Here is a 23566-nt window from a genome sequence, read left to right as displayed (position 1 = left end):
CTGGGGTCACCTCATTGTTCCTCTGGGGACCGGTGAACACCCTCGAGTGCTGGGGTCACCTCATTGTTCCTCTGGGGACCGGTGAACACCCTCGAGTCCTGGGGTCACCTCGTTGTTCCTCTGGGGACTGGTGCACACCCTCGAGTCCTGGGGTCACCTGTCCAGCTCCCCTGGGGACCGGTGCACACCCTCGAGTCCTGGGGTCACCTGTCCAGCTCCCCTGGGGACCGGTGCACACCCTCGAGTCTCGGGGTCACCTCGTTGTTCCCCTGGGGACCGGTGCACACCCTCGAGTCCTGGGGTCACCGGGTCAGTGCTCTGGCCACTATACTCCACACCCCAAGGTTCACGAGCCTGTCCCGAGCATCAGGTTACCCGGCACCAGCCTTCTGAGGTGAATACTGTACAGACCTGGGGCTGCTCACAGCTGGCATGACCTCTTCTTGAGACTGACATCAAGGACAGCTCTTTCTTCCTGTTTTTACCTTCAAACTGTGTATTTTCTCAGAATACTCCCACACTACAGTAGGACAGATGTAATATTACACCTGGTTTGAAACTTCCCTTTCAAAGGACAAAACGTCAGAAAGCATCATCATAAAATAAGATGAGAAAGAGAGGGAACCATTTGTTTCGCCGCTAGCAGCTGACTAGGATGTGAGCCAGCTGCTTCTAGAAAGAGGCAATGTTGTCATCTTCCACAACCAGGCTGGGTAAGCTCGTCACACATTCCCGCAGCCTTCATCTCAAACCCCACCCATCCAGATCTGTCTGGACTTGCTCTTCTGAAACTGCTCTCCTCTACTTTGCGCTCAGATTGAACCACCCCTCCTGCGTCTGTGGGTGGCTCCAGGAAGTCACACAGTCATACCTGGTTTCTGCTCAACTCATTTCTTCGCCTTCTCTTCACCACTCCACAAATTTAAAAATGGCCGCTGGTCAGTGGACAGAGGATGAACTTGACTGCCCGATCTGTCTGGACATCCTGAAGGATCCAGCGACTCTTCCCTGTGGACACAGTTACTGTATGGGCTGTATCAAAAACTACTGGGATCAGAACAATCGGACTGGAGTCTACAGCTGCCCCCAGTGCCGAGAGACCTTCACCCCAAGGCCTGCTCTACGCAGAAACACCATGCTGGCTGAAGTGGTGGAGAAACTGAGGAGGAGAGGCACCAGTACTCCTCTTCCTCCTCCTGCTCCCAGTCCTTCTGGCCCTGGAGATGTGCTGTGTGATTTCTGCACTGGGAGACAGGTGAGAGCTGTGAAGTCCTGTCTGGTGTGTCTGGCCTCTTACTGTCAGACTCACCTCCAGCCTCACTGTGAAGCTGCTCCACTGAAGAGACACCAGCTGGTCGAGGCCACAGGACAGCTGCAGGAGAAGACCTGCTCCAGTCATGACAGATTCTTGGAGGTTTCTTCCCGAACTGATCAGAAAGGTGCTTTTTACGCTTGTCTAATGGATGAACACAGAGGCCACAATACTGTTTCAGCTGAAGCAGAAAGGATGAAGAAACAGGTGAGAACTTTAACACTTTACAAGGAACTCTCTAGTCCAAACACAGGGATAATAATTACATTCTTACAACAGCTGTTACATATTAATTCAACATTTGATTTTTCCACTACCTGTGAATTCACAAAGATGACAAGTGTTTCCGGTTGCGTCTCAATAATAAAAAGTTTACTAGGAATAATGACACCCAACAATTCAGCATATCGACAGGATTATCGAGTGTTTCAGTCGGAGTAAGTCTGTCTGCAGCAGCCTGGCTGAGAGCTGACCTCCTGGCCAGAGGGGAGCAGGCTGGGACCCCCTGTGGAGGGAGGGGAGACCCAGGGGCAGCTGCAGAGGAGCAGAGGGGCAGGAGACGTGTGTGAGGGAGAGGAGGGATCACGTACAGGAAGTACAGTGTTTCATGTGAGGAAATGAAGTCTGGAGTGATTACAGATTACTGACAGCTGGGGCTGGTTGAACTCTCCAAAGATCCTAAAGCAATTCATCAACCTACATTAAAAAAAATTCAAAAATGTAATTATGATTCAATAACTGAAGGTATATTTCCTTGACAAACATAACCTGTAAATAAATTGCACTGTGCTCTAAAGAAATTATAAACTTGTGATCCATTTTAATAACTTACTTAATGAAAAGCATTAAAGATCATTCAGTTTTTTTTATAACCATTTACATTATTAAACAAAATAAGAAAAAGTTTGAATCATGTAGACCAAACGTGTGATTGTGCACTTCTGCCCCACAATTCTCGAGCCCTGGGTTCGATCCCTGGACAGGGGTGACCCCTGTGTGGAGCTGGTATTTTACAGTACATTTAAACCCGGTTTTCTCCAACAACCCAAAGGAATGCAGCCCAGGTTAAATGGCTTTTCTAATATTAACTTGCGTTACAGACAGGTTAGGCTCCACTTTACCCTCTAAGGATGAAATGGAAGATACAGAAGTTTGAAAGATGGATGAAAAATGCTTTACTTCCTTTGGGAAATCTCTGTATTTCTCCACAGAAGCAGCTGGGGGCGACACAGACACAAACCCAGCAGAGACTCCAGGAGAGAGAGAAGGAGCTGCAGGAGCTGAGACAGGCTGTGGACTCACTCAGAGTGGGTATTGACCAGAGGAGTGGACACACTGACACACATTCCCACAGCTGGACACTGGACACACCAGTACCCTGAGGAACCACCACACACAGTAGAATGTAGTTTGAGTGTTGTCCTGTGTGATAATCCACTGTGTGTCTCCTCACTCAGAGCTCTGCTCACACTGCAGTACAGGACACTGACAGGATCTTCACTGAGCTGATCCGCTCCATTGAGAGAACACGCTCTGAGCTCACACAGCTGATCAGAGCTCAAGAGAGGGCTGCAGTGAGTCAGGCTGAAGGACTCCTGGAGCGACTGGAGCAGGAGATCGCTGAGCTGAGGAGGAGAGACGCTGAGCTGAGCCAGCTCTCACACACAGAGGATCACATCCATTTCCTCCAGGTAACAGCACTGCTCTGGGACTCTCTGCAGTCCAGAAGGGAGTCTCTCACACAGAGCTCTCCAATGGAGCTGCTCCTGGCTTCTCCCCAGGAAAGTGTGCTGGAGCCCAGTGTGTTTGACTGGAAACTCCTCTCTCTCCTCCCTGCTGCAGAATTTCCAGTCTGTCTGTGTCCCTCCTGGAGCTGGAGACTCACCCAGCATCCCTGTCAGACCCCACTTCTCTCCTGAGGCTGTGAGGAGAGCTGTCTCTGGACTGAAAGAGCAACTGGAGGATGTCTGCAGGGAGGAGTCAGTCAAGATCTCCAGGACAGGTTAGAGGAGAAACACACTGGCGTCTTTCTAGAGATCAGCTGACCTGACTGTGTTCCCAGGTGCTCAGTCTCAGTAGGAGCGAGAGAGTCCTGTTGTGTCCTTGATTCATCCACATGGTTTAATTCTCCATCTGTGTGTCTCTGTCTCCACAGTGAAGGAAACTTTAGTTTGCAGTCTGAAGACTTCAGAGCCTAGGACCAGAACAGAGCTTTTACACTGTGAGTCTGTTCTCAATGATCCTACCAACATCTGATGACACTGATCTCTAAAAATAGTTTCACAAACTCTGTTTGAGTTAGGCTGTGTTTATTACCTGCACATAGCTCCCCGGACAGAGGCATGTTCCACTATGGCAGCAGCTTGTTCCAGACCCCCACAACCCTTTGTGCAAAGGGCCACCTGTTCTCAGTCTTAAATGCTCCTCCCTGGAGTTTCCACTTGAGTCCTCTGGTGTGCGTCTCACTGCTGATTCTGAAGACTTCCTCTGGGTTGACTGTCAGAGCCTTTGAGGGTTTTGAATAGATGTATCTGGTCCCCTAACAGCCAAGACTAAAAACATTCAGCTCCTTCAGTGCATCTCTGTAGGAAATTCCCTCCAGCTCGCTGTCTAGCTGATGTATCTGGTTTCTCTTCTTCGGACTGAATCCACAGCATCTCCTCTCTAATGTGGAGACCAGACTCATGCGCGGTATTCTAAAGGAGCCCTCACTGGTGCACTGTACAATTTTAAGATACGTCCCTCGATTTGAATTCTATTCGATCAAATTTGACTATAATGTAACATGTTGTCTGGCTTTTTCATTGCTTCCTCACACTGTCTGGAAGATGTAAGAGATGTGTCAATAAACACACGACGACTAGTGAGGAACACTGAGGAGCTCCTCTGCATTTGTAGGAATTAATTTCATTGATTGCAATGAGATCCTGCTAACAGATGAATGGGTCTTTTCCAACTGACTCTTTTCTCTCCAATCAGATTCCTGCCTGTCTGTCCTCTGATTGTCCTCTTCTCTTCAATCAGAAACCCCAGTGTGTATCTAACTGGGCTGTGGGGGTGGGACTCTAGTGGAGATCTGCTCAGGGATTGGTCTGTTCTGCCTGTCTGTCCTCTTCTCTCCAATCAGAAACCCCAGTGTGTATCTTTCTGGGCTGTGGGGGCGGGACTCTAGTGGAGATCTGCTCAGGGATTGGTCTGTTCTGCTTGTCTGTCCTCTGACTGTGCTCTTCTCTCCAATCAGATGCCTGTCAGCTCGCACTGGACCCCAACACTGCCAACAGGCACCTCTGTCTGTCTGAGGGGAACAGGAGGGTGTCAACGACAAAAGAGCCCCTGCAGTACCCCGATCACCCCGAGAGATTTGACAACTGGAGGCAGGTCCTGTGCAGAGAGGGGCTGTCTGGGACCCGTGCTTACTGGGAGGTGGAGTGGAGCGGAGTGAGGTCGGACATAGGCGTCGCATATAAAGGGATCAACAGGAAGGGAAAGGGGGTTGACTGTCGCCTGGGCCGCAATCGCAAGTCCTGGAGCCTCTACTGGTCCGGCACCAGTTACTCCATCTGGCACAATAACCAGGAAACAGAAATAGCTGCCCCTCCCTCCTCCAGGATAGGGGTGTACGTGGACCACAGGGCTGGAACTCTGTCCTTTTACAGCGTCTCTGGGGACACAGCGACCCTCCTGCACAGAGTCCAGGCCTCCTTCACGGAGCCCCTCTACCCCGGGTTCGGGTTTGGATTGAAGTTTTTCATTTTCTTCCTCGACTCCAGCCTGACACTGTGCCGATAAGAGGCAAATACAAGAAAAAGAAACAGCGCGCGGGGAAGAGCAGGCGATTCGTGACGCGGACGGCCACCGCCTGGGCCGCTCATATCCAGCAACAGAGCTGCGCAGGAGTTCGGCCAAGTTAACATCGGGAGCGACGCTCTCGCGCGGAGCAAACCCTCAGACTCGGCTCCCTCAGCCACAAGACCTCGGAGTCGCCTCTGTCCATCGCCAGCGGAGCCAAGCGCCAGGAATGCTGCACGCCGACCTGCAGCGGGATCTCCTGATCTTACAGAGCACGCACTCATTCGTCCTGGCCAATGGAGAAGGGCAGCTCTATGGGTCCCCTCAAGACCAGTCAAAAAACTCCAAGTGCTCGAAATCCGGTGGGGCGCCTGAGCAGTAAAACGCAGGCCGAGTCAGGCCAGAACACGGCTGTATCTGCTTCACGTTTCGTCTTTTTGGAAGACAGTATAACCTTTAATAATAATAATAATAATAATATTATTTACTTATTTATAAAGTGCCCTTCCAAACCCAAGGATGTTGTATGTAGCGATAAAGAAATAAACGACCTCAGTGAGGAGGCACTGAACCCCAACTCTGGATTCAGGCAGGATGTGGGGCGATTAGACAAGGGCCGTAATAAAAACAGGAGTCTGGAGTTTGGATTTGAAGAGGGTTAGGGTCTCTCTTTATCGTTTAACGAGTGTTGTGCACATTCGTTAGTCCAAAACGACATTACCATCAGCCGCTGAGCGTTGCCCAGGGCCCAGTGAAATTGATCTCAATAGTGTTCCTGCCATCTTAGGACAGCAGTCATTAAAATAACAACAGTGATCTCTATCCTGCTGGGGCGAACTGAGCGCTCCTGACGTGTTAAGGTGTATGAAGCCACACAAACTCAGAGACGTGGGTCGCGTGTCTCGCACGTTTCGTCTCCTTGATCTTCCTCATCTGATGCGACTCCATAAATAAACGTTTCAGACAGTTGCGATCTCGCCAGCTGGTGTTCACCCCTCGCCTGCAGCAGAGTTAGGGTTACTGTTTGTTATTTATTGACGAGACGAGCCGCGCGGATCCGAGCGAAGTGCTTGCAAGCCCAGAAGCAACACGACCGAGGGCCGGAAAACACAGACAAACAAACCTTGCCATCCTCCAATCATTCTGTTTGTTTTTCATCTTTTGTTTTTACACTGTTTTTCGTCGGAAACTGTACAACAGAACAACGCTTGATTAAAAAATAAATAAATAAATAAAATGAGCACGAGCCCACGTACTCACGGCTTCCCTGCGCGAGCGGCGCTCATCACCGCCTGCGCGAGTTCCGGTTCTCCGCCTGCACGCGAGGCGAGTCCGCGCCCGTCCCTGCGGAGAAACCGGGGCCTCGAGGTCGGGACTCCGCAACACTGCGGATATGTAAACAACCACCCGCTACACACCCGCTACACACCCATTACACACCTGCTACACACCCATTACACACCTGCTACACACCCGCTACACACCCATTACACACCTGCTACACACCTGCTACACACCCATTACACACCTGCTACCCTAGAGGGGGTGTGAGGAGAGGGGGTACAGACTCGGGGGGGGGGGGTGAAGAGGGGGTGCAGACCCAGAGAGGGTGTAGACTCAGGGGGTGTGTGTGGAGAGGGGGTGCAGACCCAGAGAGGGTGTAGACTCAGGGGGTGTGTGTGGAGAGGGGGTGCAGACCCAGAGAGGGTGTAGACTCAGGGGGTGTGTGTGGAGAGGGGGTGCAGACTCAGGGGGCGTGGAGAGGGGGTGCAGACTCAGGGGGTGTGTGTGGAGAGGGGGTGCAGACTCAGGGGGCGTGGAGAGGGGGTGCAGACTCAGGGGGTGTGTGTGGAGAGGGGGTGCAGACTCAGGGGGTGTGTGTGGAGAGGGGGTGCAGACTCAGGGGGCGTGGAGAGGGGGTGCAGACTCAGGGGGTGTGTGTGGAGAGGGGGTGCAGACTCAGGGGGCGTGGAGAGGGGGTGTAGACTCAGGGGGTGTGTGTGGAGAGGGGGTGCAGACTCAGGGGGTGTGTGTGGAGAGGGGGTTCAGACTCAGGGGGTGTGTGTGGAGAGGGGGTGCAGACTCAGGGGGCGTGGAGAGGGGGTGTAGACTCAGGGGGTGTGTGTGGAGAGGGGGTGCAGACCCAGAGGGGGTGTAGACTCAGGGGGTGTGTGTGGAGAGGGGGTGCAGACCCGGAGGCGGTGCAGACTCAGGGGGTGTGTGTGGAGAGGGGGTGCAGACCCAGAGGCGGTGCAGACTCAGGGGGTGTGTGTGGAGAGGGGGTGCAGACCCAGAGAGGGTGTAGACTCAGGGGGTGTGTGTGGAGAGGGGGTGCAGACCCAGAGAGGGTGTAGACTCAGGGGGTGTGTGTGGAGAGGGGGTGCAGACTCAGGGGGCGTGGAGAGGGGGTGCAGACTCAGGGGGTGTGTGTGGAGAGGGGGTGCAGACTCAGGGGGCGTGGAGAGGGGGTGCAGACTCAGGGGGTGTGTGTGGAGAGGGGGTGCAGACCCAGAGGGGGTGCAGACTCAGGGGGTGTGTGTGGAGAGGGGGTGCAGACTCAGGGGGCGTGGAGAGGGGGTGCAGACTCAGGGGGTGTGTGTGGAGAGGGGGTGCAGACTCAGGGGGCGTGGAGAGGGGGTGTAGACTCAGGGGGTGTGTGTGGAGAGGGGGTGCAGACTCAGGGGGTGTGTGTGGAGAGGGGGTGCAGACTCAGGGGGCGTGGAGAGGGGGTGTAGACTCAGGGGGTGTGTGTGGAGAGGGGGTGCAGACTCAGGGGGTGTGTGTGGAGAGGGGGTGCAGACCCAGAGGGGGTGTAGACTCAGGGGGTGTGTGTGGAGAGGGGGTGCAGACTAAGGGGGCGTGGAGAGGGGGTTTAGACTCAGGGGGTGTGTGTGGAGAGGGGGTGCAGACTCAGGGGGTGTGTGTGGAGAGGGGGTGCAGACCCAGAGGGTGTGTGTGGAGAGGGGGTGCAGACCCAGAGGGGGTGCAGACTCAGGGGGTGTGTGTGGAGAGGGGGTGCAGACCCGGAGGGGGTGCAGACTCAGGGGGTGTGTGTGGAGAGGGGGTGCAGACCCAGAGGGTGTGTGTTGTGAGGGGGTACAGACTCGCGGGGGGGGGGGGTGTGGAGAGGGGGTGCAGACTCAGGGTGTGTGTGTGAAGAGGGGGTACAGACTCGGGGGGGGGGGTGGAGAGGGGGTGCAGACCCAGAGGGGGGGTGTGAAGAGGGGTGTGTGAAGAGGGGGTACAGACTCAGGGGCGGTGTAAAGAGGGGGTGCAGACTCAGGGGGGGTGTGAAGAGGGGGTGCAGACTCAGGGGGGGTGTGAAGAGGGGGTGCAGACTCAGGGGGGGTGTGAAGAGGGGGTGCAGGCCCACAGTCCCAGGGCGAGGTGGGAAGCCCTGCTGAGCGGAAGTGGAAGTGTCGGCTGGGAACCACAGCTGCCGCCGAGAGGGAGCGGCTGGGCGTCTTCCGGAGCGAGAGACACACCCGGCTATTCCGGGCTGCCGTCTGGCAGGAAGGAGGACGGGTGACAGGGAGCCCAGAGCTCCGGTGCCGCGGACACAGTTAAAATGCGAGGATGTGTCCTGGTCTGCAGGGGAGCAGGACATCTCCCAGGAGGCGCCCTCCCTACAAACAGTACAAACCATGAAGCTCTGGCTGCCCAGAGGATGTCCCTCGCCGCCCCCCCTCTCCCCCACCCGGGCGGAATATCAATGAGATAACGGGGCTCCGGCCGCCGTTCCGCCTGCGGGAGAGACGGGAGAGAGGGGGGATCCGCGCTCCCACTCGGGACAGTGAGACGCACTCGGCTCTGTGGGAGCACCCCGAATGCCGGTCACACGGAGCTCCGTGAAGCTGCCCCCGTACGAACAGCGCAGACGGTGAAAAACCGCCTCCTTGGTCTGTGACGCTGAAGCGGCGTTTGTGCTGCTTTCGTTTCCGAGATATAGCGCCTGCTTTCTCGGGTAACCACGTGACTGTCTACAACGAAGGTTACAGGTGCCAACACACTCGACACGTGAACTCCTGATCGCGGTGAAAACAAAGTGGGCCGTCTGTCTGGTCGGGTGGGGTGGACGTTTCAATATATTTCAATACAGCGCCTTCGTTTTCTGGCAGCGACGTGCAAAAAAGATCACGACCACCAGATCGTTCAACTGTGATCTTTTGATCAGTTGACCAATACAGAACAATAGTGGAACAACACAGAGCTTCAATCCAGTACGTTTCCTTGAACAGTGTAACACACTGGATGATGCAATTTTATACTAAACTCTTTACTTCTTTAATATACTGTGTTTTGTGACGGTAGAACTTAATAAGCATTGTAAGAAAACTTTTTGCTTTCGATTTTATAGCAATACACACAGTTTACTGGATATGCTGTAAAACGTCGGTCTCTAGTTAAGGTGATCTTTACAACACACAGGCAGCAAATAGACAGTTGAGCTCGTACCCTTAACATTTTAAAGACAATCAATATCCATAAACATGTGAGCCTCCTCAGATGTGAATAATACTAAGACATGACGCATGCCAAGTTAACCATCTATGACACAAACCTGTGGCTGTAATGTGTGTAAAATCACCGTGATTGTAAGATCTGTGGTTTTTATTTTCAAAGGCACGTTTTCCTTTTCTTTCCCCGCCGTGACACACTGTTGCCAAACGCGTAACTGTGGGATACCATCGCGACAGGACCTCCACAGCATGTCAAGATAGGGACCCCATGTATATCGCGGCAGTGTGTATCGACTTCACCTGAGGATCTAACACAGGCGCCCACACCTGTGTCTTCAGAGGGCAGGTGTGCCCTCACGCTGTATTCTACACCAAGGACTGGCCGGGAACACAGAGATAAAAGAGTCCTTTTAAACGTGAGCTCATCGCTTCATGTTCAGACCCCTGTAAATACAAACACACGGACAGTGACAGTTAATAAAATAATTCAGATATATGTTCACTTATGTTATGTGAAAATAAAAAATATGTTTCCAATATTGCCGCGGTCCGCAGATGTGAGACGGTGGACTTTCCAGTGTTGCTTCTCGGATGTGTTATTCACTACCCGCGACAACCTTGTACGTAGCGCCCCTTAAAAACACCCTGGTTCTTTTTCACGTTGACGAACGTGCTTTGCATAAAAAGTGCAACAGCGGTTTTGTCGTTCGTAAAGTTGCAAATTCAAGCTTTTTTGAACACGTGGCTCGTGCTCACAGATCGTGTGATTTTCCTTGAACTCCCCGCCTTTCCCGCTCTGTGAAGCCTGACGCCCTCCAGGCAGCACGGACGACGAAACGCTCCCCCTCCTCTCCCCAGGAGGAGGCTCAAGATCTCCTCGACCCCAGCGGCACGGCGCGGCCAGGAAGGGGCTGGCCGGACAACTGTTCGGCTCCGTGGAGCCGGAGTCTAGCCTCTGGACTGAGCGGACGATGGACTCCCTCATCGGACCCTTTTCCTCAACGGTTCACGGATGTTAAGTTACTTCAAAAACTTCTCGTTGACCTTAAATGTGGAAGAATTTAAGAGGGTGGCGTTGGCGGTGTGGCCGAGGGGAGAGAGTACCTTCCCTCAGGAAGACTGAGGGGCCATGGATCAGGGGGACAGGGGAGGGAAGTGGGCAAACTGGTTCCCGGTGGCTCAGAAAGAGGTGTTCCAGCTGGGAGGAGAGGAAGGGCTGGAGAAAGGTCACCATGCCTTCCCGCCGTTCACGAGACTGGGAGCAGGGAGAGGACGGGGAGATCGTCACGCGATGAAAACAGAGATGCGCTGACGGGAAGCAGCAGCCCTGCTCCACAGCGACAACACTAATACAGAGGCCTGGAGACTCTGAGGGTGGGTGTGGAGCTGTGTGTCTGGGGAGAGAAGCAATATTCGCTCTGACCTGGAAAAACAGCACAGCCTTTACAGAAGACAGTAGCCATCTTGTAATACACACAGCGGTTTCTGAAACAGAAAAACGAATTCTATGGTAGTAGAATATAGTAGATAATAGTACAACAGTAGAAGAGTCGAATTCTGTAATAAAGTAGAGCACAATCTTTTATGCTCCACTGTAATGAAAGCAACCCTCCGTTAGATTGGGACACCACCTCCTGGAGCAGCAGAAGGCTCTTCAGTGCCAATCACAGGCCCGTCTGCAGTAGATGACACGTCCACTTGAACCCATCAGCACAGCTGGGTGTCGTACTGGAGCAGCTTGGTTGAAGTAGCTTCAACAGTGCCTGGGACTTCAACCCACAACCCGCCAGCTGTGAGACCAGACCGGACCAGAGGATCCACTGCAGTCTGGAGGGGCAGACCCACAACAACAAGGCATTGACCCGGCTCAGAATAAAGGGACCCATTTCACATCAGTCCACCAAGCGCTGAGCACACCCCTGGCCACAGGATCACAGCTCGTCTGAGTGTCTCACAAAGCCCCTAAACGCCTTCGCGAAACAGAGTCTGAACCAGCTGCCAGAAGCCCAGCGAGCAGGAGGGGAAAGGGGAGAGTCAAACATCCCCTGAAGGCCAGAGAAACGAGCCAAGTCCAGCTCACGAAGACGGGCAGGAGCCCTCAGACAGGTCTTCTCAAGCCTGCTGCCACTCCAGCATCGCCACAGGGGCAGACAGGCTTCGGAGTAACCCGGGTCATGAGAGCAACACTTCCTAAGCATATCCTTCCTTTAAAGAGCAAGACTATTTATCATGTATCTACTGTGTCAAATATTTAAACAATGTAGCGAACACAAACCCTAAAAAATAATCACTTTATCCGCTTTAGAGATCAGCTACGAAGCACAAGCCCATACTGTACATATCAAAGGAGCAACTCCTCTCTCGCACACGGAGAACACTGTATCCCAACCCCTGCGGAAGCACTGTCTCTGGACAATCAGGGACAGGCGGCTGGAGCTCAGGAGTGGGTGGTTAGTATCTGACAGGTAGAGTTAGCAGCGCACAGCAGTGGAGGGGGTTAAATACACAGGGAGAGGGGGTTTACTCTGTATATAAGGAGGTTAGAGAGACGTCGCTTGCAGATACAGAACCTGCCCTCACCTGAGAGGGACACCAGACACACACAGAAAGGTAAGTAGCTCTGTCTCTGCTGTTCTGTGCTGGGCTGGGAGAGGGACAGGGGTTCGAGAGACCCAGGCTGTGGGCTCTCTGGGATCGTCACTGGGCTGGGAGGGGGGCAGGGGTTCCAGAGAGAGAGAACCAGGATGATACACCTGGAGAGACAGGACAGTGGAATTTGTCACACGAGCTTGGGTTTCCAAGTCGTGCTGAAAGGTCATAATCAACCGCAAAACATAATTTAAAGTCATTACTCGTGTTCTCACCTTGTTCATGTGTTCTCCCGGTGGCTCATCTGCTTTCCCTATGCTCATGTTCTCCTCTTGTTCACATGTTCACGCCGTGTTCTCATGTTCTTCTCTTGTTCACGTTTTCACGCTGTGTGTTCTCATGTTCTCCTCTTGTTCACATGTTCACGCTGTGTGTTCTCATGTTCTCCTCTTGTTCACATGTTCACGCTGTGTGTTCTCATGTTCTCCTCTTGTTCACGTGTTCACCCCATGTTCTCCTCTTGTTCACGTGTTCACGCTGTGTGTTCTCATGTTCTCCTCTTGTTCACATGTTCACCCCATGTTCTCCTCTTGTTCACGTGTTCACGCTGTGTGTTCTCATGTTCTCCTCTTGTTCACCCCGTGTTCTCATGATCGTCTCCAGTTTCCTCCCTCACCCTCCTTGGTAACAGAGTACTTCTTCGCTCTGAAAGCTGTGTGGGTCTCAGACAGAAGCAAAGCTACAAGCTCAGGAGCACCCAGCCACCACAGGGGGGGTGAAATGAGACTAAACTGAGCCAGTTACTAGCCTTCTGACCCCAGATTCACAGTGACCTTTAACCCCTTACTGAAGACCCCAAGACTGCAGTCTTGGTTCCTGACATAGAGTGCTCATGTGTTTCAGATGGCATCATGTTCTCAGTTCTGGGGGCTGTGTGTGACCCTGCTCCTCTGGGCACCCCTCTTGTGTCTCTGTACCCCCCTCTCAACAACCAGAGGGGTCCCAGGGAGAGGGGAGGAGCTCCACCTGCTGGGTCACAGAGACTCTGGGGTGACGGACCAGCGGAGGTGAGTCGGTCTGTCCAGCTGTGGGTGTTTCTCTCTGAACTGCTGTGTGTTTGAGAGTGTATCTGTGGGTTACATTTTTAATGTTCCATGATTCATTAATGTAGAATGTTAATGGACTGGAGTGACTGTAGGTGAGAGAGAGCCTGGAGTCTGTATGAACCCCCCTCCCTCTCAGTGCAGTGTTAATGTACTGGAGTGTCCAGTCAGTGTATCTGTATTAACCCCTCTCTCTCTCAGGGCAGTGTTCATGTACTGGAGTGTCCAGTCAGTGTGTCTGTATTAACCCCTCTCTCTCTCAGTGCAGTGTTAATGTACTGGAGTGTCCAGTCAGTGTGTCTGTATTAACCCCCCTCTCTCTCAGTGCAGTGTTCATGTACTGGAGTGTCCAGTCAGTGTGTGTGTATTAACCCCTCTCTCTCTCAGTGCAGTGTTCATGTACTGGAGTGTCCAGTCAGTGTGTCTGTATTAACCCCTCTCTCTCTCAGGGCAGTGTTCATGTACTGGAGTGTCCAGTCAGTGTGTCTGTATTAACCCCTCTCTCTCTCAGTGCAGTGTTAATGTACTGGAGTGTCCAGTCAGTGTGTCTGTATTAACCCCCCTCTCTCTCAGTGCAGTGTTCATGTACTGGAGTGTCCAGTCAGTGTGTGTGTATTAACCCCTCTCTCTCACAGTGCAGTGTTAATGTACTGGAGTGTCCAGTCAGTGTGTCTGTATGAACCCCTCTCTCTCTCAGTGCAGTGTTAATGTACTGGAGTGTCCAGTCAGTGTGTCTGTATGAACCCCTCTCTCTCTCAGTGCAGTGTTAATGTACTGGAGTGTCCAGTCAGTGTGTCTGTATTAATCCCTCTCTCTCAGTGCAGTGTTCATGTACTGGAGTGTCCAGTCAGTGTGTCTGTATGAACCCCTGTCTCTCAGTGCAGTGTTAATGTACTGGAGTGTCCAGTCAGTGTGTGTGTATTAACCCCTCTCTCTCAGTGCAGTGTTCATGTACTGGAGTGTCCAGTCAGTGTGTCTGTATTAATCCCTCTCTCTCAGTGCAGTGTTCATGTACTGGAGTGTCCAGTCAGTGTGTCTGTATTCTTGACCTTTAATCTGTCTTTTTCAGGTCAGTCATGAAGAGGGCCTGTAACATGGCCACATGTATCACACACCGATTGGCTGACTTTCTGAGCCGCTCTGGCATGATTGGCCAGCACAGCTTCCTGTCCACCAATGTCGGGGCCCAGGGCTTTGGGCGCAGGAGGCGGGACTTCCTGGCGGCAACAGGTAAGGCCGAGAGCTGGAGAAAGGTCTCGTTCCCCAGGTTCAGAAACAAGGATAATGCAGATTGTTCTCGTACAGCTTCGGCAATGTGGCAAATGTTTGTCCTGCCAAGGAAAGGGTTTTGGTTTTGAATTTGAACACAGGTAAGGGGAGAGAGGGAGAGGGAGTGAGAGAGGACTGGCCCCGTGTGCCTGTGCAGCTGAGCAGGACTGACCCAGAGTAACTGACCTCTGATCCACCTGTTTCTTCAGGTCAAATCTTCCTGCAACAGCACAGCTGAGGAAGAAGCACCCCTCCTCCTCCTCAATGCCCGTTGATCTGCGTCGGCGATGAAGATCCTGATTGCACCCCCTCACCCCCCCTGTCTGAATAAAGACCCCGCTGTGAGTCCGGTGTCCCGTGTGTCTGTGTGCTGGAGTCGGTACCTGCCTCTCCCCTCGTGGCTCCTACGAGCGGGGTTCCCCGGTTCCCCAGAAACCTCTCTCTCCTGGCACCAAACTCCTGTCCAGCTGCCCCGGAACCAGGACGATCCATGCAGAACCGGGCCTGTCGGCGCCGGCGCTTCTGCTGTCCAGACTCCGGTGCACCAGGAGTTACTTCCTGCCTCCTTCCGACCCCCCCGATCCCACAGGATTCTCTCCGCCCCCCCCGGCGCGGAGGGAAAGGTCAGCCCGTCTCCGTGCCAGGAGAGAGGCAGAGCCGGAGCGACAGGGACAGCGCGCCCCGGAGCCCCAGAGCCGGACGGAAAAGGTCAGGGGGAGGAGGGGGCGGGCGAGAGGAAAGGTCAGCGCCCCGGCGCGTGTGACAGCGTGTGCGTGTCTCGCTCAGGCCCCGGGACCCCCGGAGCTCTTCCGGACCCTCGCACTGGCCCCGCTCTCCAGGTGTGGACTGGACTCGGCTCTCTCAGCCGGCCCCCCGACCCGACCCGAACCCCCAGACCGCCGCCCTCGAACCCGGGTCTGCAGGCCCGCGCCTCGCTGTGAAGACACACTAACCCAGCACAACAGGCTTCAGAAAGAGGGTTTATTTAGAAATACAGGGGCCTGGACACCCCCTCTGAAAACAGGCCGGCGCAGCAGGGGGACACCCCCTCCAGCCGCGGGCCGGCCAGCGGGGAGCCCTGCTCTGGGCCCGGCTGCCCTCTGGCCGCGCGCCGACTCAGACAAGCACACCGGCCCAGTGCTCCCCCTGCCTCTCCAGCCTCCCCAGCCGTCCGGCCCAGTCCGGGTCAAGATCAGGTCACTTTATTGGCCAGATACGATTTCTTGCATGAGGAATTTGTTTTTTCGCAGACCCCAGCTCGCTCTCCGTGAGACACACAGACAGGGAGAGAAGCTGAGGGTCAGAGCACAGGGTCAGACGTTTATACAGCACCCCTGGAGCAGCTGGGGTGAAGGGCCTTGCTCAGGGGCCCAACGGAGTAGGATTCCTCTGCTGGCTGCGGGATTCGAACCGGCAACCTCCCAGCCACAGGAGCAGATCCCGAGCCACAGAGCCACCGCTCCGCCCGAAGTTTACCAGGGCTGTCACTCCAGATTCCACTACACTGCTACGGGATCCGCTCCGGGTCTTCCCAGCTCCAGGCTCGGAGACGAGCTGCACTGCAGGAGCCGGACAAGCCCCTGATCCGACAGGATCAAGGCCGGATCGCCTTCACCCATGACTCCAACGTGAACATCAGAACCCCACCCAGCCGCACGGCCGAGAAGAGGGAGAGGGAGAGAGGACTCAGGGGTTCCCGAGTGTCCCGGTGAGCCACGGCTCACGCCTTCTCTTCCTCGGGGAAGCTCCCCAAAACTGCGAAATCCCAGAGGAAGAGGCCAGGGGGAGCCGGAGAGCTTTTATTGAGACCCCACCCGCACAATCTCACCGCCCGCACAAGAACTTTACAACCAAGCAGCAGTTCTATTACTATCATGATTCTTTGTATAAAAAAAGAGACTCTGAGCAGTTCACGTCCCTTGTGTATCAGTGATTCTGACCTCAGGCTCTGAGGAGCCACAGCCCAGCCTGAGCCAATGAAGTCAACGACAGTCAATTAAGCCACCAAAAGCTCGTTAGCAGGCTGTGGCTCTCCAAGGGTGGGGAGGGCAGGCTCGCTGCGGAGAAGGAAACGTGTCAAAGCTAAAATTGCACCTCGGGCCGTTAAAAGAGAGAAATCTCGTCATGCATCAGCCGCCAGCCGGGGGCTGCGGTCTGGGGGGGGGGGGGGGGTCGTCACTGCAGGCGCCCCCACTGAGCAGCGCTGACCCCCCTCACCCTGCAGGGGTCGCCCCAGCGCCCCGAGTCCAGCCTTGACACAGGGGTCTGCTGGTCCTGCTCCGTTCCCACGCCACTCCCTCCCGCCACTTAAGCCCCCGCCCACTGGGCTGCAACCCGAGAGGCCGGGGATCCAGCAGAGGGGCCGGAGCCGCGGAGCCAGGAGGATCGGTCACGGATACGACCGGGGGACGGGACGCCCCGCCGCGCGCGGAAGAGCCCGGCCTGATGGCAGAACAGCGCCTCCTCCGCCGGGGGCCGAGGGATTTGGAAATCGGTTGAGAAATCCGACCGTCCAGCTCTCAGCGGGAAAACGAATCACGCCTGCAGGAGGGCAGCACCTCAGCGCCGCCCAGATCGAGCCCCAGTGCGCTTTACTGTGGTATACTACACTTTAACATGCCGGCATAGAAGGCTACTTTATCGTGTGCAACGCATTTCCTGTGCTTCCAGTGCGGTGTAGCAGAGTCTGCTGCGCGCCGAGTGTCGCCCTGGCCGCGGTGTGCAGTAACACGAGGCACTGTCCATCTGTCGGCACGGATCTGGAGCACAACGCCGAGGCCCCGGCGCTGGACCGGGGGCGCCGGACCGGGGTCACGGCTGCGCCGCACGCCGGCCTTCGCAACGGGGGAGCCCGTGTCCAGGGCAACGGCTGCGTCCAGGGGTCAGGGGGAGCTTGGAGGTGTTGGCAACGGTCTCCGAGGGGGGAGGGCGGGGGCCGTCTCCACGGTTACAGCAGCACGCAGGGGCACGACTTGGACTGGTGCTTGCCAGCCTGATGGGAAGGCGTGGGCGGGCTCTCGGTCTCCTGGAACTTCCTGCGAGGGCGAAAGGTCAGAGGTCAGGGGTCACCAGCTTGCAAAATCAAGTCAGATGGCCCAGACACACACACACACACACACACACACACACACACCTCGGTTTTAGCGCCCAGAAGCTGAAAAGTCCTTAACTGAAGAGAACTGAGTGAATAACCTACACAGGCAGCACCTACACTGCTGCCATCTCACAAGCCAACACCACAAGCACAGAGCCGGCAGCGCTGGCCGGGACAGGTCACCCCAGGACCCCTCAGAGCCCGCATGGCGAACCGGACTGGACCGGAGCCCTGAAAGCGCCTCTGTCAGAACCAGCACCGCGCCGGTCGGGGCAGGGCGGAGGAAAACCGATCTCGGAGAGGAAGGAAGCTCGGGGATCTACCGGATTGCCCGCACGACCTCCTGGAACGCCTCGTCCACGTTGAGCCGGATCTTGGCTGAGGACTCCATGTATGGGATCCGGTTCTCCCGGGCAAAGTTCTCCGCCTCTTCCTTGGAGACCTGGGGCGAGGGAGGGAGGGAGGCAGAAGATCAGGGAGGAACCCGGGACCGGGGGGAGATACAAGGCTCCTGGAGGGGAGTTTGACTGAAAACAAGAGTCGCTTTACAAAGAGAGTGGCGGGTGTCTGGAACACACGGCCTCGCCACACAGCGAGTGCCAGGGAAGACAGCCAGAGTGAGCTTTACCAGTCTGTGGGGCGCCAGGTCCGCTTTGTTCCCAACCAGAACCATGGGGAAGTCATCCCGGTCCTTCACTCGGAGGATCTGGGTGTGGAACTTGTGGATCTCATTGTAGCTGCAGAGAGAGAGGGAGAAGCTGAAGTATCCCATAATTCCTGGCTCTGTTGTTACAGTCCAGCTTCTCCCAACTCTAAAGGAAGAGTCTAGAGCCTGTGACTGGGCTGTGTCAGTGTGCTGGACTCCACAGGGACTAGAAGAGTCTAGAGCCTGTGACTGGGCTGTGTCAGTGTGCTGGACTCCACAGGGACTAGAGGAGTCTAGAGCCTGTGACTGGGCTGTGTGTCAGTGTGCTGGACTCCACAGGGACTAGAAGAGTCTAGAGCCTGTGACTGGGCTGTGTCAGTGTGCTGGACTCCACAGGGACTAGAAGAGTCTAGAGCCCTGTGACTGGGCTGTGTCAGTGTACTGGACTCCACAGGGACTAGAAGAGTCTAGAGCCCTGTGACTGGGCTGTGTCAGTGTGCTGGACTCCACAGGGACTAGAAGAGTCCAGAGCCCTGTGACTGGGCTGTGTCAGTGTACTGGACTCCACAGGGACTAGAAGAGTCTAGAGCCTGTGACTGGGCTGTGTGTCAGTGTCCTGGACTCCACAGGGACTAGAAGAGTCTAGAGCCTGTGACTGGGCTGTGTCAGTGTGCTGGACTCCACAGGGACTAGAAGAGTCTAGAGCCTGTGACTGGGCTGTGTCAGTGTGCTGGACTCCACAGGGACTAGAAGAGTCTAGAGCCCTGTGACTGGGCTGTGTCAGTGTGCTGGACTCCACAGGGACTAGAAGAGTCTAGAGCCTGTGACTGGGCTGTGTCAGTGTGCTGGACTCCACAGGGACTAGAAGAGTCTAGAGGCCTGTGACTGGGCTGTGTCAGTGTGGTGGACTCCACAGGGACTAGAAGAGTCTAGAGCCTGTGACTGGGCTGTGTCAGTGTGCTGGACTCCACAGGGACTAGAAGAGTCTAGAGCCTGTGACTGGGCTGTGTCAGTGTGCTGGACTCCACAGGGACTAGAAGAGTCTAGAGCCTGTGACTGGGCTGTGTCAGTGTGCTGGACTCCACAGGGACTAGAAGAGTCTAGAGCCCTGTGACTGGGCTGTGTCAGTGTGCTGGACTCCACAGGGACTAGAAGAGTCTAGAGCCTGTGACTGGGCTGTGTCAGTGTGCTGGACTCCACAGGGACTAGAAGAGTCTAGAGGCCTGTGACTGGGCTGTGTCAGTGTGCTGGACTCCACAGGGACTAGAAGAGTCTAGAGCCCTGTGACTGGGCTGTGTCAGTGTGCTGGACTCCACAGGGACTAGAAGAGTCTAGAGCCTGTGACTGGGCTGTGTCAGTGTGCTGGACTCCACAGGGACTAGAAGAGTCTAGAGCCTGTGACTGGGCTGTGTCAGTGTACTGGACTCCACAGGGACTAGAAGAGTCTAGAGCCTGTGACTGGGCTGTGTCAGTGTGCTGGACTCCACAGGGACTAGAAGAGTCTAGAGCCTGTGACTGGGCTGTGTCAGTGTACTGGACTCCACAGGGACTAGAAGAGTCTAGAGCCCTGTGACTGGGCTGTGTCAGTGTGCTGGACTCCACAGGGACTAGAAGAGTCTAGAGCCTGTGACTGGGCTGTGTCAGTGTGCTGGACTCCACAGGGACTAGAAGAGTCTAGAGGCCTGTGACTGGGCTGTGTCAGTGTGCTGGACTCCACAGGGACTAGAAGAGTCTAGAGCCTGTGACTGGGCTGTGTCAGTGTGCTGGACTCCACAGGGACTAGAAGAGTCTAGAGCCTGTGACTGGGCTGTGTCAGTGTGCTGGACTCCAGTCGGTGGTCAGGGGTACGGGGCGGTGTGAGGTCAGTGTGAGGTCAGTGGTCAGGGGTGTGTGGTCAGTGGTCAGCGGTGTGCGGTCAGCGGTCAGTCATGTGCTCACCTGCCCCGGTCGTTGATGGCGAAGACCAGCAGGAACCCTTCTCCGGAGCGCATGTACTGCTCCCTCATCGCCCCGAACTCCTCCTGCCCGGCAGTGTCCAGGACTGAGAGAGAGGGGACAGTTACTACCAACAGCACTCCGCTGACCGGGCCGGCCGCCGGGACACACACTTACTGTCTAATCGGGTCGGCCGGCCGTCCACCGCCGTGATCTTGGTGTAGGAGTCCTCGATAGTGGGATCATAGTCCGAGACGAAGTAGGACTGCGAGAGAGACGGAGGAAGAGCAGTGAACACGCTGGCCGGACAGCGGACAGCTACTGACCCCGGACAGAGGGGTCCGCTGACCCCAGAGAGGTACTGACCCCGGACAGAGGGGTCCGCTGACCCCAGAGAGCTACTGACCCCGGACAGAGGGGTCCGCTGACCCCAGAGAGCTACTGACCCCGGACAGAGGGGTCCGCTGACCCCAGAGAGCTACTGACCCCGGACAGAGGGGTCCGCTGACCCCGGAGAGGTACTGACCCCGGACAGAGGGGTCCACTGACCCCGGACAGCTACTGACTGGACAGAGGGGTCCGCTGACCCCGGAGAGGTACTGACCCCGGACAGAGGGGTCCACTGACCCCGGACAGCTACTGACTGGACAGAGGGGTCCGCTGACCCTGGACAGCTACTGACTGGACAGAGGGGTCCACTGACCCCAGAGAGGTACTGACTGGACAGAGGGGTCCGCTGACCCCAGAGAGGTACTGACCCCGGACAGAGGGGTCCGCTGACCCGGAGAGGTACTGACTGGACAGAGGGGTCCACTGACCCCAGAGAGGTACTGACCCCGGACAGAGGGGTCCGCTGACCCCAGAGAGGTACTGACTGGACAGAGGGGTCCGCTGACCCCAGAGAGGTACTGACTGGACAGAGGGGTCCGCTGACCCCAGAGAGCTACTGACCCCGGACAGAGGGGTCCGCTGACCCCAGAGAGCTACTGACCCCGGACAGAGGGGTCCGCTGACCCCGGACAGCTACTGACTGGACAGAGGGGTCCGCTGACCCTGGACAGCTACTGACTGGACAGAGGGGTCCACTGACCCCAGAGAGGTACTGACTGGACAGAGGGGTCCACTGACCCCAGAGAGGTACTGACCCCGGACAGAGGGGTCCGCTGACCCCAGAGAGGTACTGACTGGACAGAGGGGTCCGCTGACCCCAGAGAGGTACTGACCCCGGACAGAGGGGTCCGCTGACCCCGGACAGCTACTGACTGGACAGAGGGGTCCGCTGACCCCAGAGAGGTACTGACCCCGGACAGAGGGGTCCGCTGACCCCAGACAGCTACTGACTGGACAGAGGGGTCCGCTGACCCCAGAGAGGTACTGACCCTGACAGACCAGCCCAGTGGAGGAGTAGCAAGTGAGTAATGAACACACTCCAGGCCAGTGAGTAACAGTTGAGTAATACTCCACCCACAGTGGTCATCGGTGTCTGCTCACTCCTGCAGACAAGTCCCAGCGCCTCCCAGCACCTGACCGCGCCCACACAGCACAGAACCAGCGCCTGACCAGCAATCTGCTCCACACCTTCAGAAACCTGACTGGACCACACCGCTGTGCACTGGGACTCGTCCACTGCGCTGTACTGTGCTTTTACCCTGATCTCACTGGGCACTACTGCGCTGTACTGTGCTTTTACCCTGATCTCACGGGGCACTACTGCTCTGTACTGTGCTTTTACCCTGATCTAACTCGGCCTTAACTGCACTGTACTGTGCTTTTACCCTGATCTAACTCGGCCTTAACTGCACTGTACTGTGATTTTACCCTGATCTCACTGGGAACTACTGCTCTGTACTGTGCTTTTACCCCGATCTCACTGGGAACTACTGCTCTGTACTGTGCTTTTACCCTGATCTCACTGCGAACTACTGCTCTGTACTGTGCTTTTACCCTGATCTAACTTGGCCTTTACATGCGCTGTACTGTGCTTTTACCCTGATCTAACTTGGCCTTTACATGCGCTGTACTGTGCTTTTACCCTGGTCTCACTGTACTGTGATCTTACCCTGGTCTCACCGGGCTGTACCACAATCTTCCGGTGCAGCCTTGCTCAGTTCTCTGACGGGCCCGTCCCGTCTCGGAATCCGACACGGACCAGCGCCCACCCCTTCCTCCCAGATCACTCAGCCACGCACACGCACGCAGGGCTGTCACGCCCGGACCTGCCCGGCTCGCACCCGGACCCGGACCCGGACCCGGACTCGACAGCCACGCTGGCGGCGCCTCGCGGCCGGGCTCACCTGGATGAACTGGATGGTGAGCGCGCTCTTGCCCACGCCGCCGCCCCCGACCACCACCAGTTTGTACTTCTCCTCGTCCGTGGGCGGCTCTCGAGACATGTTCCGGGCCGCCTGGCGCTCGAGCCCCCCTCGCCTCGCCTCCTCGGGCTGCCGGTGCCTCGCGCAGCCTCTTCCGCGAACTTCGGAACTTCGGAACTTCTGGGCGCTCCGGCGCGCGACGGGACTCGGCTTCTTCCCTCGAGCTCCCTGGCGTCCCGGGTGCGAGTCCGTCTCGCTCTCCGCTACACGGGAATATGGCCGCTCCTTCCGCACCTTTCCAGCTCTTTGAAAAACTTCACGGCCCGAGGCGACCCTTCCTCTCGTCTCCTCCCCGCCCGCAGTCTCTCATTCCGAGCAGAGACGGGGCTGGGTGAGGGGAAATTAAACTGGTCATTAATATTCATGAGGGGGCGGGGCGCCCCACCTGGCCCGGGCCGGAGAATAGCCGAGGCTTATGCATATACAAGAAAGGGGCGTGGCTTCCTCGGGCGCCGTCGGGGGGGGCGGGGCGACGCGGCGCCGAGCCTCAGGGACAGGCTCGTTAATATTCTATGAGGGGGCGGGGCGCCGGAGAGGCCCCGTGACGCGCCTCGGTGAGAAGCCGAGTGACTCACGCGGTGTGTTCTGCCTTAAATGGAGACGGCCGCGAGCGGGGGTGAGGCCCGCTCGAGCCGCGGCGGGTCCTAGCGCGTGCCTCAGCTGGCAATCCGCAGTGTCAGTGTGCTGGAGTGTCCAGTGGTCAGTGTCAGTGCGCTGCAGTGTCCAGTGGTCAGTGTCAGTGTGCTGGAGTGTCCAGTGGTCAGTGTCAGTGCGCTGCAGTGTCCAGTGGTCAGTGTCAGTGTGCTGGAGTGTCCAGTGGTCAGTGTCAGTGCGCTGCAGTGTCCAGTGGTCAGTGTCAGTGTGCTGGAGTGTCCAGTGGTCAGTGTCAGTGCGCTGCAGTGTCCAGTGGTCAGTGTCAGTGCGCTGCAGTGTCCAGTGGTCAGTGTCCGTGTGCTGCAGTGTCCAGTGGTCAGTGTCAGTGTGCTGGAGTGTCCAG

General features: G+C 56.2%; 3 protein-coding genes across 3 annotated transcripts; 2 read left to right on the top strand and 1 right to left on the bottom strand.

Moving 5' to 3' along the window:
- The first annotated feature begins 793 nt into the window (after nucleotides 1–793).
- Nucleotides 794–6342, top strand: LOC148654226 (E3 ubiquitin-protein ligase TRIM16-like). The gene is made up of 6 exons (XM_088646162.1): nucleotides 794–1519; nucleotides 2524–2619; nucleotides 2770–3003; nucleotides 3155–3314; nucleotides 3468–3533; nucleotides 4554–6342. Exons 1-6 carry the CDS (start codon nucleotides 929–931, stop codon nucleotides 5099–5101), a joined length of 1695 nt encoding a protein of 564 aa, XP_088502288.1. The 5' UTR covers nucleotides 794–928; the 3' UTR covers nucleotides 5102–6342.
- A 4586-nt stretch (nucleotides 6343–10928) lies between these two features.
- Nucleotides 10929–14861, top strand: LOC148654225 (uncharacterized). The gene is made up of 4 exons (XM_088646234.1): nucleotides 10929–12171; nucleotides 13054–13217; nucleotides 14323–14483; nucleotides 14732–14861. The coding sequence occupies exons 2-4, from the start codon at nucleotides 13054–13056 to the stop codon at nucleotides 14758–14760; spliced, it is 354 nt and encodes a 117-aa protein (XP_088502360.1). The 5' UTR covers nucleotides 10929–12171; the 3' UTR covers nucleotides 14761–14861.
- A 628-nt stretch (nucleotides 14862–15489) lies between these two features.
- On the bottom strand, nucleotides 15490–22907 carry rras (RAS related). Its single transcript, XM_088646220.1, has 6 exons — nucleotides 22492–22907; nucleotides 20375–20462; nucleotides 20201–20303; nucleotides 18245–18353; nucleotides 17940–18058; nucleotides 15490–17557 (listed from the first exon to the last, which is right to left on the bottom strand). The coding sequence occupies exons 1-6, from the start codon at nucleotides 22588–22590 to the stop codon at nucleotides 17470–17472; spliced, it is 606 nt and encodes a 201-aa protein (XP_088502346.1). The 5' UTR covers nucleotides 22591–22907; the 3' UTR covers nucleotides 15490–17469.
- Nucleotides 22908–23566: the final 659 nt, after the last annotated feature.

The sequence above is a fragment of the Lepisosteus platostomus genome, chromosome 9 (genome assembly GCF_059453375.1).
Source record: "Lepisosteus platostomus isolate fLepPlt1 chromosome 9, fLepPlt1.hap1, whole genome shotgun sequence".
NCBI classification, from domain to species: Eukaryota; Metazoa; Chordata; class Actinopteri; order Semionotiformes; family Lepisosteidae; genus Lepisosteus; species Lepisosteus platostomus.
Note: the sequence above shows the minus strand (reverse complement) of the source record. Positions and strands in the feature narration are given on the sequence as shown.